This window comes from Drosophila grimshawi, unplaced genomic scaffold (assembly GCF_018153295.1).
Source record: "Drosophila grimshawi isolate 15287-2541.00 unplaced genomic scaffold, ASM1815329v1 contig_1367, whole genome shotgun sequence".
Taxonomy (NCBI): Eukaryota; Metazoa; Arthropoda; class Insecta; order Diptera; family Drosophilidae; genus Drosophila; species Drosophila grimshawi.
In genome coordinates, this window is record NW_025062889.1 from 2807677 (window position 1) to 2824674 (window position 16998).

Genomic DNA, 16998 nt, shown 5'->3' on the forward strand with positions numbered 1-16998 from the left:
TCGTATCATACATCTATGTACACTGTCAAGAAAAACATTTCAAATTGGACTTTTAGAATCCACTTAAGAAATGATTTCACTCGCTTTGTATACTAAAATAGTTTACCTTTAATGTCAATGCCAGAACTGTCTTTATCTATATAAATCTATATATAGCTGTCACGTTTCCTTTCTAAATTGGTTCCCGGCACACATTGGCCAAATTGAAATGAAAATAAACTTGCCACAAGAAAAACTCTCACGCAATTCTGCCAAAATTAAATACAGAGCATCTGCTAGTCGTTAATTGATAGTAACAAGAATTTCACTTGTTTTGTCGTATGCCACACTTATCAATCGATCAATACTGCGAACAGTGCTATTATTTATATACCTCGCTTGCAAGGCGGCACTCTTCCAATGCCATTTATAATGTTGGTGTATTTTTGTTTATCAAATTTATACCAATATAACAGCACCAATATTGCCTGAGCTAAGGTCACACGAGCCGCACTTGCATAATGAGCTGTTAATTGAGATAGAGAGAGTTTATGAGAGTGAGACTGAGATAGTGAAAAAGAGAGAGAGAGAGAGAGAGGGACTTTTCCACCGATCAGGCAGCCGAAACTTGAACCCAGCGATAAGCCTAATCTGTGACAATATGTTTGTGACAAGCACATGAAAAAGAAAGCAGCTACATTGATTTGTTAACTAATTTTAACAGAACACTCAAAGGTAGCAAATGCATAAATTCCAAGCCCATTAAATAAAACTCTGCATACTCTTTCGGTTTTGCTCTTCGTCTTTGAACTTAACGCACTATTTCATTATATTTGTTGTATTTTAATAATAATTTACCTGCGTATATCATAATAATGTTTCACATAAGTTTTAAATACAATCAATCAATTTACACGAGTCCATTTTTCGCATATCATTATATATGTATATATATATATGTATGTATATATCGTTTAGTTCTCTTAAGCACTACGACAATAATAATTGATATACAATATATTTATAGTTTCGCATGTTTCGAATTTAAGGGAGTAGGTGTGAATAAACTATACACTTAAAATTGATTTTTTTTTGGTAACTATTTGGTTTCGTTAACGGTGTTCACTTCTTTCAATTGCGAGGATATGATGTGATGGGGTTTTTTTTTAAACTGTGGACTTCTTCTATGGAGCGTTATGTTTGGATAACACTTATGAGTACTTTCATTTATATTTAAATCTTTGAGTACGATTTGCTGCGTTCAACAGATTTCAGATATATATATAGATATATATATAGATATATATATATATATATGCTTGGCTATACTTATCATATACAAAACAACTGTTTGGCTTTCCATCTCCCTCTCTAACCCCTTTCGATTACGTTCGCTTCTTTGCTCTAGCTCTCCGTCTAAAAGCTTATCAACTAACCCAACTAACCAACGACCTGTGTATTCGCAAGGTACTTTCATCGAACTTTGGGGTGGGCAATTTCATTTTTAACCCACCCAGATACTATTTATAGAAAAGGAAAAGTTTTAATTTTTTTAATTGTTATTTTTGTCGAAAAATTATAAATAAAAATCTCAGTAAAAAGTTTTCTGCGCCTTCATCGAATTTGTCAAGTCGGCGGCCTACGTTTCCACATCTCGACGAGGCTCATATCATAAGTAGTTCTTTATTTATTTGGTTTACTATTTTTATGTCTTATTGTCTTTAACGTTTGCCGTTTACGAGTACTTCGAAATGTTCCATGTTCTTTTGATTACAGTTATCCGAAATTCCGAATTCCATTTGAGTTTATCTAAGTATGAGTGTGTTTTTGTGTCTGTGGATTGTTTATCAAAAAAAAACCTGTTGCAGTGCTTTGCGGAAACCGAATTTGGAAATAGGTTTAGGATTATGTTTAAGAACCTGCTCAAAGTGAACTTAGATAATGTTTTTTTTTTGGTTTGATCTGAGTTTACTGCCTTCTTAGAAACTATATTTATTTATAATTATTCATAAATTTTTTGCATTTGATGTAATTCTTCATCTTCTTGTTTGTAATAGAATTTTACAACCACTAAAACTATTCACAGCAGTTTTTTTTATTATTTTGGTTTTTTGTTTTCATTTTGAATATAAGAAAATAGTTTCAGTGTGTTTTTTTTTTGGTGAGTGTTAAAAAAAATGGTTTGAGAAACTGCACTTTATGTATGTGCAGAAAGTACTCAAATTATAATAATATGGGGTTATATAGAAGTGGCTGTATGTAAACAAAATAACAGTGTTGAAAAACGTAAAGAAAATCAGTTGGTTTACATTTTTGATGATTTTTGCTTAAGACTACAATACGAGGATATTATTTAGAATATCACACTTGTCATACTGTTTTTCTTCTTTTAACTTTTTATATTATTTTTTATCAATGTGTTTTTAATATTTTTGGTTTTTTAAAATGTAGATTTTTAACGTTTTCAATTTTCTTTAAATTTTTTGCAGTTAACAACTGAACTAGAATTTCTTTATTTAATATTTCAACTTTCTTAAAATTTTTCCATCTTATTCATATTACATTTTGAATTAATTCATATTATTATTACAATAATCTGCATTACAACATAATTATATTATTTATTTATTTTGTTATAGAGCTAAACTGAATAAATATTGGGTGTGATAAGTTCAACTTGAAAAACTGAATGCTACTAAGTAAATTAAATAATGAGTTAAACTCTTTGGAAATGCGTTATGTTAAAGGTTCCTTTTTTTTAGTGGCTTAAACTACAAAAAGCGTTTTGCAATCAAAGTTCTCATGGCTAGGCAGGGTTTAAAACTGGGTTATATAGTAGTATATATGTGTATAGTATGTGTATATATATATGGATTTTAAAGACACAAATACATTTGAATTGTGCTCAACAGTTAAAGCCTAAAAACAATTTTCAACTAAATTCTACAGCAACAGAAATTACAATTTTCATCAACTTTTCATCATCAAAACCCGTTTTTTAGTTCAATTGTAGCTCATTGTACATGGTTTAGTATGTGTGTGAGTGTTTTTGAGTATGTGAGTGTATGCGTATATTTTTAAATGTTTTCTTTTTTAACAATTTTTCGATTTACATATTTATAATTTTCTGAAAATTTCCTGTTATTATTTTTGCAAACTTTTTCCTTACCTTAAGTTTAAGTTTAAAGTATAATTATGTTAAAATACTTATTGTAAATATATAAATGATTTTGCGCTTCTTCGTTCGCAGCATCCGATTTCTTTATATATAGCATGTTGTTCTATATATAATTAGTTCTTTCCTTCCCTTAGGATTTGCTTACCCTTCTACCATTCTAGCATTGTAGCCCTCCTACACATCGTAGGCATCCTTTTTGTTGTAATTTTGCTTTCTGCTTGTTGGCACATTTAGATGATTGCCGCCCTGATTTTTGAGGGGCGTTGTTGCTGATGTCTTTGCTGTTTTTGCTGTTGTTGGTCGCATCATCATCATACGCATAGTCATGGGCTTGTCCTCCTCATCATCTTCGGAGAAATCGCTCTGGGTCTTCACATGACCACCCAACGCAGGTCCACTGAAATCATTCTCATCATTCTCATCGTCGTCCTGTGATTATCGTAAATAAAACAATGAATTAAAAATGCCAATGAAAAATTAAGTTAAGAAATTATATTTGTAAATAATAAAAAAATATATTTACATTAATAAATATTTATATGTTTTTAAATTATAATAAATATTAATCTTAATTTGTTAATTTATTAACACAAAAACTATGAACACGATGGTCGTATACTTGATAACATAAAGCTTTAAGCTGACAAAAAGCTCACTAGAAGCAACACTTAATAATATTAGACAACAGATGGCGCTGCATGCAGCGCTTGCGTCGGCAGTTTCTTTTAAGTACATAGAAACTTTATCAAAACTTGAAAAACAATTTCTTTAACGGTTTTTACGAACTCGGAACAACAGAAAATAAAAAAAAACTGGAGAACAACAAAGAAATGGAAAGTAAGAAATTGATTTAGTTAATTTTAGTACTAAATAATGTACTTTACCTTTTTGGAATGCATAACTGAACCGTCAATGGCCGAATTAAATGTTTCTTTTCGTTAGCCCCGAGGTTCGAAATAGTCCCTAAGCCTAAACATTGAGCTGTTTTCTAGATGAACGTTACTTGTCTAAAACTTGAGGTTATCATTTAGTTTATAAACATTACACTAAACTAATTTTGCTGGTAAATAATTGTGTAAACGTCTTGTTTTGTTTACGTTTTTAGTTTTCCTTGTTTATGTTCTTGTAAAGAAGGCGTTATCGAAGTTTATCGTTTATCGAACTTTAGTTATGAGATCTATGAGATACATTTAAATGGCATTGCGATTGTTTTTGCTAGTTAAGTTAGTTGCTGTGCGCTTTAAAAGTATTTATAGTATATATTACTTAATGGCGATTTCGGATCGGTTCGAATCGTTACGTAACGTTTTATGTGTGAGCTACTTTTGGTTTTGTTTGGTTCGGGGTTTTCTAGTCAGGCAGACGGCGCGTGAATTTTGTATCCTCACTGCATGTGTGTCAGGCGTTGCAACGGTATTAGTTTTTTTTTTTTTGGTTTTGTTTTGTTTTTTTTTTTTTTTTGGGAGGCTACTTTTTGAGTTAGTTAAGGTTAGGTAAGGTATTGTTTTTGTTGGATGCTTAAAACGTGTTTAGTTCTTTAGTTTCTAGTTCTGAATGAGCACAACACAAGAAATAGAGAGAGAAGAAATTAGAGAATTGTGTGATTAGCAGCTAGTTAATGAGGTGTGTGTGTTTTAGGATCGGGTTACGGGTAGATGGGTATCTTTCTGGTTTTCGGGACAACATAGAACTTACTTCAAAGTCTCCAATTGTGAAGCGTGTCGCCAATGAATCTTGCGGTGGCATATCCGGACTCAAATTCTGAACGACATTGACCGCAAAATGAGCGTGAAATATGTATTTTTGTTTTTTTGGTATAGTTTTGGTATTTTGTTGAAGCATTATTAATTAGATAGAGAAACAAGCGTAAATGTGTGGGGTGAATCATTAAGTGAGAGAAAGACACAATTAGTTACATATATAGAGAGAGAATCTTAGCTTAAGGGACGCTTCAATATATTTGAAACGTTAATAAACAAACACAACAAATGAAAGTAACAAGTACTATACAGAAAAAAAGAAGACTAAGTATTGGTCTAAACCAAATATAACTCACATCATCATCATTGTCAATCATTTCCTTGGTGGAGGCGGTCGTCTCATTGCGTCTAATGGAGCCCTGGTGTATGTCCAGATCCACCTTGAGGCACTGGAAGCTGCGCATGAGGAACACAATGGGCATGGGTAGCACACCAGCCATGATCATGGCCAAGGCAATGCCCATAACCCAATTCGGATACGACTTTTGCTCCACCACTCCCTATTCATAATATGATAAGAAATTAGTAAATGATATCGAACATGGCTTAGAGTAATGATCCTACCAAGTCGGCATTCCAGGCGCCATATGTGGGATTACGTATAACCATAAAGACGACAGAAGAGACCAATATGCAGACCATAATAACTGGGCCAATATAGCGCCAAGTCCACTGCCAGTAAAGGCCAGGTCTATAGCCCGTCATCTGATAGATATCCTCAGTAAAGCTGTGAAATTATTTGATTTATATTAATTAGTTTTATTAGCTTCTTTTCCAGGCATTACTTACCGCTCGTGTCCATAGATAAAGATAACTGCAATCATTTCCATTAGTGCAACAACAACCAAACCAATTGTACCGGCAAATGAATCAAACATCTTGAGCCAATATTCGCCGGCACCTGTGCAGAAGATGAAACCGACAATGAAGCAGAATAGACACACCACACCAGTGACATGTTGTTTCTTAACCCGCTTGATGATGTCTATATCGAACAATGTGCACAGCATCCCCTCAAGAATGCCAATCTGTGAGCCCAAGCCCAGCGACAATAACATGGTAAAGAATAGCACCGCCCAAAAAGGGGCGCCGGGCAGCTCAACGATGGCCTGCGTGAACACGATGAATGCCAGGCCAGTGCCCTCAGCGGCCTAACGTGCGTGATAGGGGGGAGAGAAGAGAGATAAAAGTCAGATAGGAATTCTAAGAAAGGAAAGGAAAAAATGTATACACACAAGAATGCCAGGAGATGGCCCAAATGTCTAAATATGAAAGTAGATATAAGGGTTCTCTCCTCAAACCCATATTAATATTTGTAATTATTTTATTTATACTCACATTGTCGAGCTCCTTGGACAGACTGCATTCACTGAGCTGCAGTGCAGTAAATTCACTTCCATTGATGCTATGCATGGCAGAATCGTATTCAACGCTGGTGACATTCTTGGAGGGCAGAATCGCATTCTTCACAAGTATATCCGTATTGCTATAAATAAATATTGGATGAGTTCAGCATTTGTTGAATAACCAGCTAGTATCGGTTGCAAACATTCATTTATCCAGACAATGGCCTCAATGCCTTGAGCAGACCCTCGACTTGAATGGGCCACGCAAATAGTTCAAGAGCAACTGTCAATAACTCAAGGGAGGGCTGATGGGGATACGGGGGTTGGACATTGCAGAAACCTATGCAGCGGCCATTAATTGAAACAAATTGATAGACAAGCAGACAAAGAGACGAACGCGTATCGATTGGCCTATCAATGAATAAACAACAAATCTAAAGATAGGCAAATGCCGCCGCCCAATGCCGGTTACAACTGGTTGATGGACTAGCTGACTGGCTAACTGACAGAATGATAGACTGACCAACTGACCGACTGATTGACTAACTGATTGACCCACCATTCATCGAGCTGGTCGCTGACGAATGTGGCTGAACTTGCCGAATGACCCAAAAAGCCTTTGACACCAAACCCCAAAAATTAACCAAAGATGGAGACTGGCTTGAGACGAGGGAACTCGACTAGCAGTTACCCTGCATTCAGATTGTTAACGGTCTATACCAAGCCATTTCGTATATCCTGCTTAAAATTAACATAATTTCTTGAATTAATGTAAATTTCTTCCTTATTTCTGGTAGGTTTTGAATGGTCTTCAAGTATATATACAAAGCGGATGTTTTGATTAAATAGAAACCTGAACTCATCACTCACATATCAGAGACTTTAAGATATTATCACTTTGACATCAGAGACTTTAAGAGCTGTCTGTTATCATAGACTATAAGGGCTACACACGACACACTATTGATACTGGTTGGGTTGGACATCTCTAGCCGTTTTTGACTTGAGTACAGGGTATTTGAGGGGAATAACTCACACGGCAACACAGCGATCCACGTTGACGGTGGCCTTGAAGCCGAGAATGGCAAAGATGACGACACTGGCATAGATGGCTGTGACGGCATTGCACACCGACACCAAAAGCACATCCCGGACGCAATTGTTCTTTGGCGTGTTGTAACTGCCGAAGGCGATCAATGAGCCAAAGGCCAGACCAAAGGAGTAAAAGACCTGAGTGGCTGCATCCAGCCAGACCGTCGGCTCCAGCAACTTCTCCACCTTCGGCGTATACATGTGCATCAGTCCGGCGCCGGCGCCTCGCAGTGTTATGCCCCGTATGAAGAAGATGGTCAGCACGATGTAGGGGAAGAGTGAGGTGAAGTAGACCACCTTGCCGGAACTCTGGATGCCCTTCATCACAATGAAGAAGACAATGGTCCACGAGAGCAGCAGGCACAGCACAATCCACCATTTAAAGCCACCCGGCTCATCCATCGAGGGTGCCGCATCCAAAGTGGTGCGATACCAGAAATATGTCGTCTCCGACGACTTGGCGCACTCCTCCAGAATAATGCCACTACCATTGGTCGGACAGGTGGACCAGGGCAGCGGATACTAAATAAAATAATAACAGATTAGTTTGGGAATAATGCTATTCCCATTGCTCAACTCACCCGAAAACTGTTGAATAGATAGAAGAAGACCCACGTGATAATCACGTTGTAGTAGAGAGCCACAAAGAGGGTGACAATGCACGAGGAGATGCCAATGCCGCCCAGCCAGGGATGTATGGTGTTCCACACACCCAAAGCACCCAGACGCATACGCTGGCCCATGCCCAGCTCAATGAGAAACAGCGGTATGCCCTCCAGTATCAGCATTATCATGAAGGGTATCAGAAATGCACCTGCAAAAGCAAAATGGAAATCCCAAATAGCCAACGTAATCTTTATTATAAGCGTATCTACACTTCGGTTTCCTTAGGGGCGGCTTCTTTTATTTTTGTCTCGTTCGTTCGTAATTGAATTAGAATCGCATGGGATTTAAGCTTGGAATGTGTCTTTCAATAAAAATGCGGCGTTTGGCACGAGGCGCACAGCCCAACTCAACCCAACCCAACCCAATCCAGCCCCCAACAAAAAGGCCCCCCTCCAATTAAGCTCTTCCGGCAGGCTGGCAAGTCATGTGCAAACAACCCTTTCCCCTCCAACTGTCGCCGTCAACAAATCCCCACATGACAAATTCACCCAATGTAAGCTATGCAATTAGCTCACATTAAATCTCATAATGTTGTTGTCAAAGCAGCGCATTTGATTATCTACGACAGACACTTGATATCGGTTGAATTGGTTCGAATATGCTTAGCAACAGGAGCGCACCTCTAATGAGAATAACATTGAAAAGAAGCGCTGGCTAAATTGGTCTATGGACTTTATACTTGAACTTTGACTACCAAACCTGCTTTGAACTTTAAATGTAGTCTTAATCATGATATAAAAATAAAGGATTGGTTATTAGAAACTTATGGTTTTTAGAATGATTTGATCCCTCCCTATTTTTGGAATAGAATTTGAACATGAAAATTGTGTCAGAATCATGTTTACTACTTTAAATATAATATTAATCTAGATTAAAAATGATTATGAAATCTGGTTACTACTGACCAAGTTTTGGCCCTTTACAAAATATTGCGCCCAGCTGTTGAACGCCTTAATCCAGCCCTGGCAGAGACTGCACCCATTAGCAGTATGAGCAAGAGCATTAGAAGTAATTAGATTTTTCAACGTCGCACTGCAGGTTGATTGTAATTAGAACTGGTCGGGTAAAACGGTGTGTTTTGGCTTTGCAGCACGCGTATGCGAAATAAAAAAAGTGCAACATATTGCAAATTTTTGGTCGAACGTCGACTGTTACTGGAGACAGTCGGGTGAACTGATAAGCCCGTGAATGTGATATGGTTAAATATCGTGGTGTATACTCACCGCCACCGTTCTGTTGGCACAGGTACGGAAAACGCCAGATGTTGCCAAGGCCCACCGAATAGCCGATAATGCTGAGAAAGAACTGCATCTTGCCGCTCCAGGCGGCACGATCCGGTTCCCCTGGTATATCCACCGATTGCACCGAGTTGCGTTGCGGTGCCGTCAGGACAATGGTCACCCCATGAGTGCCATCACCCCTGGCCCTCGTGTTCAGGGGCGCCATCTCGTGACCGTTTCGCGGTGCATCAATAATTTTTGTGGCTGCCATCAACGCTGGGAGTTAACTGACTACGATTTCCTTTCCAACGAGCCGTTTTCTATGTAAAAGCCAAAGTGGTTGGATTAGCTTTTCTCAAGTTGCAGTAAATTTCCATTGCCATAAAATAGGAATGAGTGTGTGTGTGTGTGTGTGACTGAGTCAGTGTATTCAGTCTCTGCAGAATTTGTATGCCACATGACATATGGCAAAACTGAGTACTCGCTGTTGCATGTACTCAATCTAGAGCTCAGTTTCAAACATACTTATTATACCCTGCACTAATTAAAGGAATAGCAGTGGTGTATTATGGCGTGGTGTATGTGTTTGCAACAGACAGCTGCAAAATTGCACTTATAAAATTATCTGTCTGGCATAGCACGGCTATTGTGGCCTTCAATAATATTAATAAATAGCATTCTTGTGTTGCACATCAACCCAAATGCGTCAGCTTACTGAAATTTATTGTTTATTTTTCTAATATACAATAATCATTTCAGGTTTAATATTAACGTATGTAGTAAAGTAGTAAAAATACATTCCTGATGCACATGAATAGATTTACTCTAGCATTGTTGACTTTATTTTTTATTTTTCTAACATTTGATAATACTTTCACAATATTTGCTAGGTTTATTTACAGGTTTTAACATAGTCAGGTAATATTTACCTACCTAATCGCTCAGTTAGTTATTTTAGTGTGCAGTATAGTTTACTTAATGTATTCTAGCTATTTCCCTCTCTCTCGCTGACTCCCTCTCTCTCTCTCTATCTATCTCTCTCTCACTCACACACACACACTCAGCATGAAACTCTTTGAGGACACTCGGGCTGTTTGATCAATAACTAGAGCTCTGTAAGTGTGTGTGTGTGAGTGTCGGTTCCTTGGTGGGTTACCCCTGAGATTATAAATATGTAAATCTGTAATAGTTTGCCATTTTTGTGGCTACTTCGTCCTTGGGCTGTGCTTTCAAGTGATTATTTTGCGCGTGGGTGACTTCGTCCTTAACTCAATTTGCGACTTAATTGCGTGTCATTAGAAAGCTTCGTGCTTTGTACTTAACATTATTAAGTTAGTTGTGGCTTGCTTGCCTAAAGTAATTATGACTTTTATGTGCACAAAATTAAGGCCAGTGACTTAACACACAAAAAACAGCTTCCGATCATAAAATAAATGTTGTTACATTATGTATATATATGTCATGACCATTTCTCAGTGGGAGTAAGTGTTATTTTTATAATCTGTATACGCATTCAAAGTCATACAGCTTACATTTCCCCCAAGAAAAGTTCAGGTACCCTTTTTTATAGTATAGCTAAATGTCAACAGCTTTTGTCCATGGCTTGTAAAGTGAAAAGGTCACAGCTAATTAAACTGCATACATAGACAAACTATATATATTTAGATATATATGTGTATATATAGAAGCACATATGTTTGTGGGTGTGTTAACAACCCCAAAGCTAGCTGCAACAGTTTTACAATCACTGTCTAACTGACTAAGTTGACGTCTGCTTCTAAAACTGCAGTCAATAATAAACGTGTTGCTTAGTGTTGAGTAACCCCCAAAAAACCATATCTATGGCAGAAGGTCGTTGCAAGGCAGCCAAAAGGCACACAAAACACACAAATACATATGCACATGTACATATGTATGTGGGTATATATGTAAATGTATATATGTGTGTATATAGCCTAGCGTGTCTATGTATTGTGTGCTATTTACTTGGAGGCTCGTCTCGCCTGCTGACGTAGTAAAATGTCGACACACGGAAGCTACAATGCACAAACAAGGAGAGAGAGAGAGAGATAAAAGGGTATAAAGAGAGAGAGAGAAAGCAGAGAGTGAGAGAGCAGACATAGTGAGTGGGTGGGTGTGTGTGGCAGCAGCTGTGCAGCAAGAAGCAGCAGCAGCAGCTGCACACGCAAAACTCACCACAAAGATAGCACAACAACAAGAGAAAGGGCGAGAGAGAGAGAGAGACAGAGATGGAGCGAGAGAGAGAAAGAGCGTGAAAGCTGGCCAAAAAAAGAGCTTTTCTTCTTTTTGGCATCCTGCTGCTGTGGCAGTCGCTTCATTGATAGGAAAATGCGCCTAGACGCGCTGTGGTCTGTATACAACACACACACACTCTCTTTATGTGTGTATGTGTGTGTTTGTGTGGGTGAACATTGCGTATACGTAATGCGCTATGACGTCTTTGGCTGCCCAACCAACGGCAATTGCGTATTTAGTTCAATTTCCAGGGGGGTCATCATATGTCAACGAGGAACATTAATCGCAATTGTTCATTGTGAACTAATAAAAAGCAAAAGGAGCCGGCAATAATAAAAGTAAAAGTCAAGTGTCTTGTGTCCTGTGTACTGTGTCCTGTTCTCGACCAGCCCCACTCCTCCGACCAACACCCTTGACCCAGTCATGTTGTTCGCATTGCTTTTCTTTTCTTTTTTTTTTGTTCTTGTTGCCGTTTTGCGTTTTCTATATTTCTTTTTGCTTTCACTCGACATTGATTACACAATCCCATTTGTGTTACGTAAACTGAGCGTCCTGAGCTCTGAGCTACTGTTTTTGTTGTTGTTTAACACTGATTTTTGCGTCGCAATTTGTTGTTTACTTAAAGTCACCTCTGCAGCTGTATCACCAGACGCCCCTCTACCTCCTTTTAACCAGCCTTTTAACCACCCTTTTAACCCCTAACCTCATCGTTTTGCCTTGCCGGCTTTTTGCTAAATAAAGCTCAAGCTGTCAACGTTGTATTTTTTTCAACTTATTTTTGCTTTTGCAGGACACGTCTGGCCCTGGCCATGTCAGCTCCTATGTTGGTGTGTTTGTGTGTTTTTTTGGTGGCTAAGTGGTCTACAACACAATACTTAAATCATTTTTATGGGAAATTACTCAATAATAGCCTGTCCGTCGAACAAAAGGCCAAGTGCTATGTGTTTTTGTTGTGTACATGACAGCCTTGTCGTTAAAAATAACCTAAAGCTTAGCTATACAATTAGCCATATCCACATTTATCTAGATATACTCTATCTATATCTATATCTATATCTATATCTATATCGTCCTTGTCCGTTACGTAACAGCAAAGCGCACTGCAAACAGCGAAATTTCATCAGCTGAAAAACGAAACTTTTTTTGTTACCTGACACAAAAATACATTTGAAATGAATGGAAATATACCAGGCGAATACTCCCCAAAACCGACGCTACCTTCATATGTATACCTATCGCACACACACACACATGCAGATGTGTACACGTGCTGGTTAAAAAGCTTGTCGCTTGTGCATTTGTATTAGTGTCGTTTTCGGTTCAACTTAAAATTCACCGAATATAAAGGACAATACGAAATTGCGTCGTGCCAAATTGTATTCAAAACAACCGAATGAGCACTCTGGGTACAAGCATGCTCGACTTGCAGTTGCCCTGTACAAATTTATAGATGAGATAGCAAACGGCCTGCAGTTAATGCCTGATACTATTTCATTTTGGTTATGTGCTCATATACAAAATTTGACTTTGAAGAAAGTTTAGTTTTAAATCTGACTACTAATTTACTTTTAATATTACTGTTTTCTTTTTAATTCACAAGCTAATTTCAATTGGTGAGTTGAGTTACATTTTTAAGATGTGTCTAATTATTTTTATGTATCTATTTACCTATAAAATTACCTTTTATCATATAACAATACAAGACTATTGGATCCCACAAATAACTGCCAGATACCAGATACTAGATACCCTAATTTTCACTTAAGCTTACGAATACAGAGTATATCAGGTTGAACCCCCTGTCAGCCTGACAAGCCCAAGGGTCGCGAAGGGTTTCCTTTAAAGCTGTTACTGCTACCGCTAACTCTGGCAAAGTTTAAATCCCATCAACACACACACGCACACACTCACACACACATTGACACAAGAAAGGGTCGATGGATATGGCACCCAGGGGACACAAGGTCTGGGAGAGAGACTAAGAGCATTTGACATGGCGTGTTTGTCAGGCCAAATCGATAAGCGAATCGTGGTAGCCTATTCAAATATGTAATGTGACCTGATACGGGCGGAACTAAAGAGAGGCATTGGGGGTGTGGATGGTAGGGGGGCGGTCTGCATTTGCTACTCTGCATAAATCATGCAGTTTGATTGCTTATGAAATGCATTCAATTCAATTCATGCAATCGGTTTGTACGTTTTATTGCACTTTTCCGAGAATATCGAACACAGTCGCCGCGCTTGTAAACATCGAATGCCAAATGGGGTCTTTTTCGTATTACAAAGTTTTAATCGTTGCATTTATTTTCCACTTTTATTTTTATTTTTTTTTGCTGCATTTTGCAAAGCTTATTTTAGTTCGGCACATATATTTGGGTATTTGAAATGCTCGATTTAGCTTTGCCCGTGCATTACTTATTTTCCATTCGGCCTTTGCTCTCATCCAAAGTATTTTGCTATTTGCGTATATTTCTCTGGGCCTAACAATAAATGCAAGTTCTTTGCCAAGGCAGAAATGGCGCCGAAAATCTATGCAATAAGTGAAATTCAAGTGCAGCAAACGTTTACGCCTTCTGCTCTACCTTTCTCTCTTTCTCTTTCTCTCTCTCTCTCTCTCTCTCTCTCTCTCTCTATCTCTCTCTCTCTCTCTCTCTCTCTCTCTCTCTCTCTCTATCTCTCTATCTGTGTCTGTTTGGCCTTGATTGCGTCAAGTTAGAACCAAATGGACTTGACTTCCTGGGAAATCTGTGTTAGACTCAATAATTGCAAGAGTCGAACTGAACTGAACTGGACTGGACTGGTTGGAGGCACTTGAAGCCAGTTGAATCTGCTTTAACTGATTTCAGCTTTAACTGCACCGTGCACTGTTTTTGTGTTTCATCGGGCATTGGTTACGCATCCCTTACTTAAATTCAAAACTTATGTAAGCACACAATGCAGGTAATCCGATCCAACAGCCTAGCGATAGAATTATGGAAAGTTTTTGTAGAGTGTCAGTAAAAACATACGATTAATATCGTAAGACACTCGTCTAGATAATTCTAGAGTTCTAATCTCGAATTTAGAGCAGTGGTATACGTGGATATATTTGATAAATAACATAGCTCAGGTGTTCCCCTTTCTGCATTCGCATTCCACAAATTATTAGACTTTGTTTCTATGGAAACCAATGATTATACCCCTCTAGAATGCAGTTGATATATCACATTTATATATATATATATCTATTTGTATACCATAAGTGCTCATTACGAGTACCTTGAAAGTATTACTAATAAGCTCTGATTTTACTTAGGGGCAACTATATAAAGATAACAACAATTGTTCAGGTCGACAGTTGCACTTGCAAATGCATACAAAAAAGACGAACGAAAACTATTGCGTTATATAGAGTATCTCAACGATATATACTCGTATATATGTATATATTAGGCAATAGCACTTTCGCTCTCACTCTAACCCAGGCGGAGGGAGGGAGAAAGCAAGAAAATTGTCATTTGCCATGGTCAAAATGCAATCAGGCAAGCACAAAGTTCACTTAGCTCGTTTTGCAAAGGGTATTTTGACTTTTGGGACGAAGTATCTCTCTCAGTTGCAGATAGAGTAAGAGATTAGAGATATAGTTATCTTATTATCAATTTAAAAATATATTTATATTATATATAGTACAAATACTACTTTTATTTAAGTGGGACCAGCAAGGGTATGTAAAGTTCGGCATGCCAAAGATAACAGTTCCATTCTGTATTTTTTGGCAACGTATCAACTGTTGGGTTCTTGGGCTGCTGTGTATCTAATTCCAAGTAGAAGGGGATTGGGGGAGCTGCATTGGGGTGTGAGCTTTTGGGTATTAGGTTTTTCTTCTACTTTTGGCCAGAACAACCCCCAGCCAATGCCATTGCCAGCCTCAATGCAATTTCCCTTCACCACACAAGAAAGATGAGAGCGTTACAGAGATAGGGAGAGAGAGAGAGAGAGAGAGAGAGACAGAGAGAGAGCGAAAGAGAGAAAGAGAAAGAAAACAGAGAAAGCGAGTGGGAGGAAGCGAGCGAGAGAGAGAGAGAGACAGAGAGAGCGAGAGCGGGCATAAAAAGCTTGTAGAAAAAGCAACTGAAAGTGCTTTCAAAAATATTTGAAATGCACATATATACAAATATTATATTTGGTATATAGCATTTTCCATACCTCAAAACTGTTTATGTTTATGGGTTATGCAAAATTCAATCAGATGATTTGCTCAAAATTACATAAAGATGATATTGGTAGTCTAAACAAAAAACTAGTTCTTGTAACAAACAATACACGTGGTGCATTAATTAGTTGCATTTTTATTTATTTATTTTTTTTGTTTGTTTCGAATTATCGAATAAATAAGAAAATAAAACAAAAACAAATTTGCAAATTATGCAAATAATTTGCTGATTGTTGATCTTAATTTTCGCATTTATTTTGTTTAGCCCAAAAAAATGCTAAGACAGACAAAAGACAAAAAAACTAAAAAGAAGTTCTCAGAACACTCGGCTAAAACAAAAACACGTGCATCCTTGTGGCCCATGTGTGTGTGTGTGTGTTTCCTTGCATGTGCTGCGTGCGCAGGACACGTCAGGATAAAAGTTCTTTTGCGCTATTCTATTTCATCTTTCTTTCATTCGTGTTTTTTTTTTTTTTTTTTTGGTCGTACCAAACTTTGAGTTGGTTTAGCTTCTTTTAATTTAAGGGCGGATTTTTTCCGCACAGCCCGCGGTTTTGTTCTCCTCGTATGCTTTAACTTGTGGAATTTCTAGCACTCACTCACACTCACACACAAATTCGCATATATTTTTGTTTGACGAACAAATTTGCGTTAAATTTTCCACACTTTTTTTTGTAATTTTTTTTTAATTTGATTTTTGTAATTTTCGCGGAGCTTTGCTGAATTTTGACGACCGTCGCTTTGTGCTTTCCGTTGTAAACTGAGTTCAGTCGCTTAACGCCGAGCACCGAAAATGCTGCAAATGCTATTTCATTCAACAGCAGCAACGACGACGATGGCTTTTTACATTCGATTGCGTTTCTTTCATTCGATAGAACGAGGCAACGAGGCGAGCAACTTGCACCGGTGCGCTGCCTGTGTGTGGTGAGGTGAAAAGTGTACAACAAATTCACCACCACCACCACCAAACTTGGAATTGACGCACTTCGGCGTCAAGAGCCGAATGTCCTTTCGACTCCTGCATAGACATTTTCGGTGCTGCTGAAATACCAAGCGAGTAATTTATTATTTTGGATGGAATAACAAAATTCTCAAAAGAAGAAGAAAAGCATGCGCACAAAAGTAGCAGCAGGATTGAAAAGCGGGGGTTCAAAGCTGCCGGAATGCCGTCAAAGAGAGTGTAAGAGAGGGAGGGAGAGAGAGAGTGAGACAGAGAGAGAATGAGGGTATGAGGGTATGAGTTGGTAAGCTAAGAAAACTAATATTTAAGACTTCATCTGATAACTTGTAATTATGAACTTTTAATGCA

General features: G+C 37.9%; 1 protein-coding gene across 4 annotated transcripts; it reads right to left on the reverse strand.

Moving 5' to 3' along the window:
* Window positions 1-763: 763 nt before the first annotated feature.
* LOC6568833 (sodium-dependent neutral amino acid transporter B(0)AT3) lies at window positions 764-16446 on the reverse strand. 4 transcript variants are annotated; one of them, XM_001995056.2, is made up of 10 exons: window positions 16179-16446; window positions 9245-9561; window positions 7937-8169; window positions 7300-7877; window positions 6256-6403; window positions 5707-6068; window positions 5482-5644; window positions 5214-5417; window positions 4853-4918; window positions 764-3586 (listed from the first exon to the last, which is right to left on the reverse strand). In XM_001995056.2, exons 2-10 carry the CDS (start codon window positions 9510-9512, stop codon window positions 3332-3334), a joined length of 2277 nt encoding a protein of 758 aa, XP_001995092.1. In that variant the 5' UTR covers window positions 9513-9561; window positions 16179-16446; the 3' UTR covers window positions 764-3331. The 4 variants fall into 4 exon arrangements, with proteins under 4 accessions (XP_001995092.1, XP_032596838.1, XP_032596840.1 ...); XM_032740949.1 differs by lacking the exon at window positions 764-3586 and adding an exon at window positions 4598-4707 and having other exon boundaries at window positions 16293-16446; XM_032740948.2 differs by lacking the exon at window positions 764-3586 and adding an exon at window positions 4598-4707 and having other exon boundaries at window positions 16179-16423.
* Window positions 16447-16998: the final 552 nt, after the last annotated feature.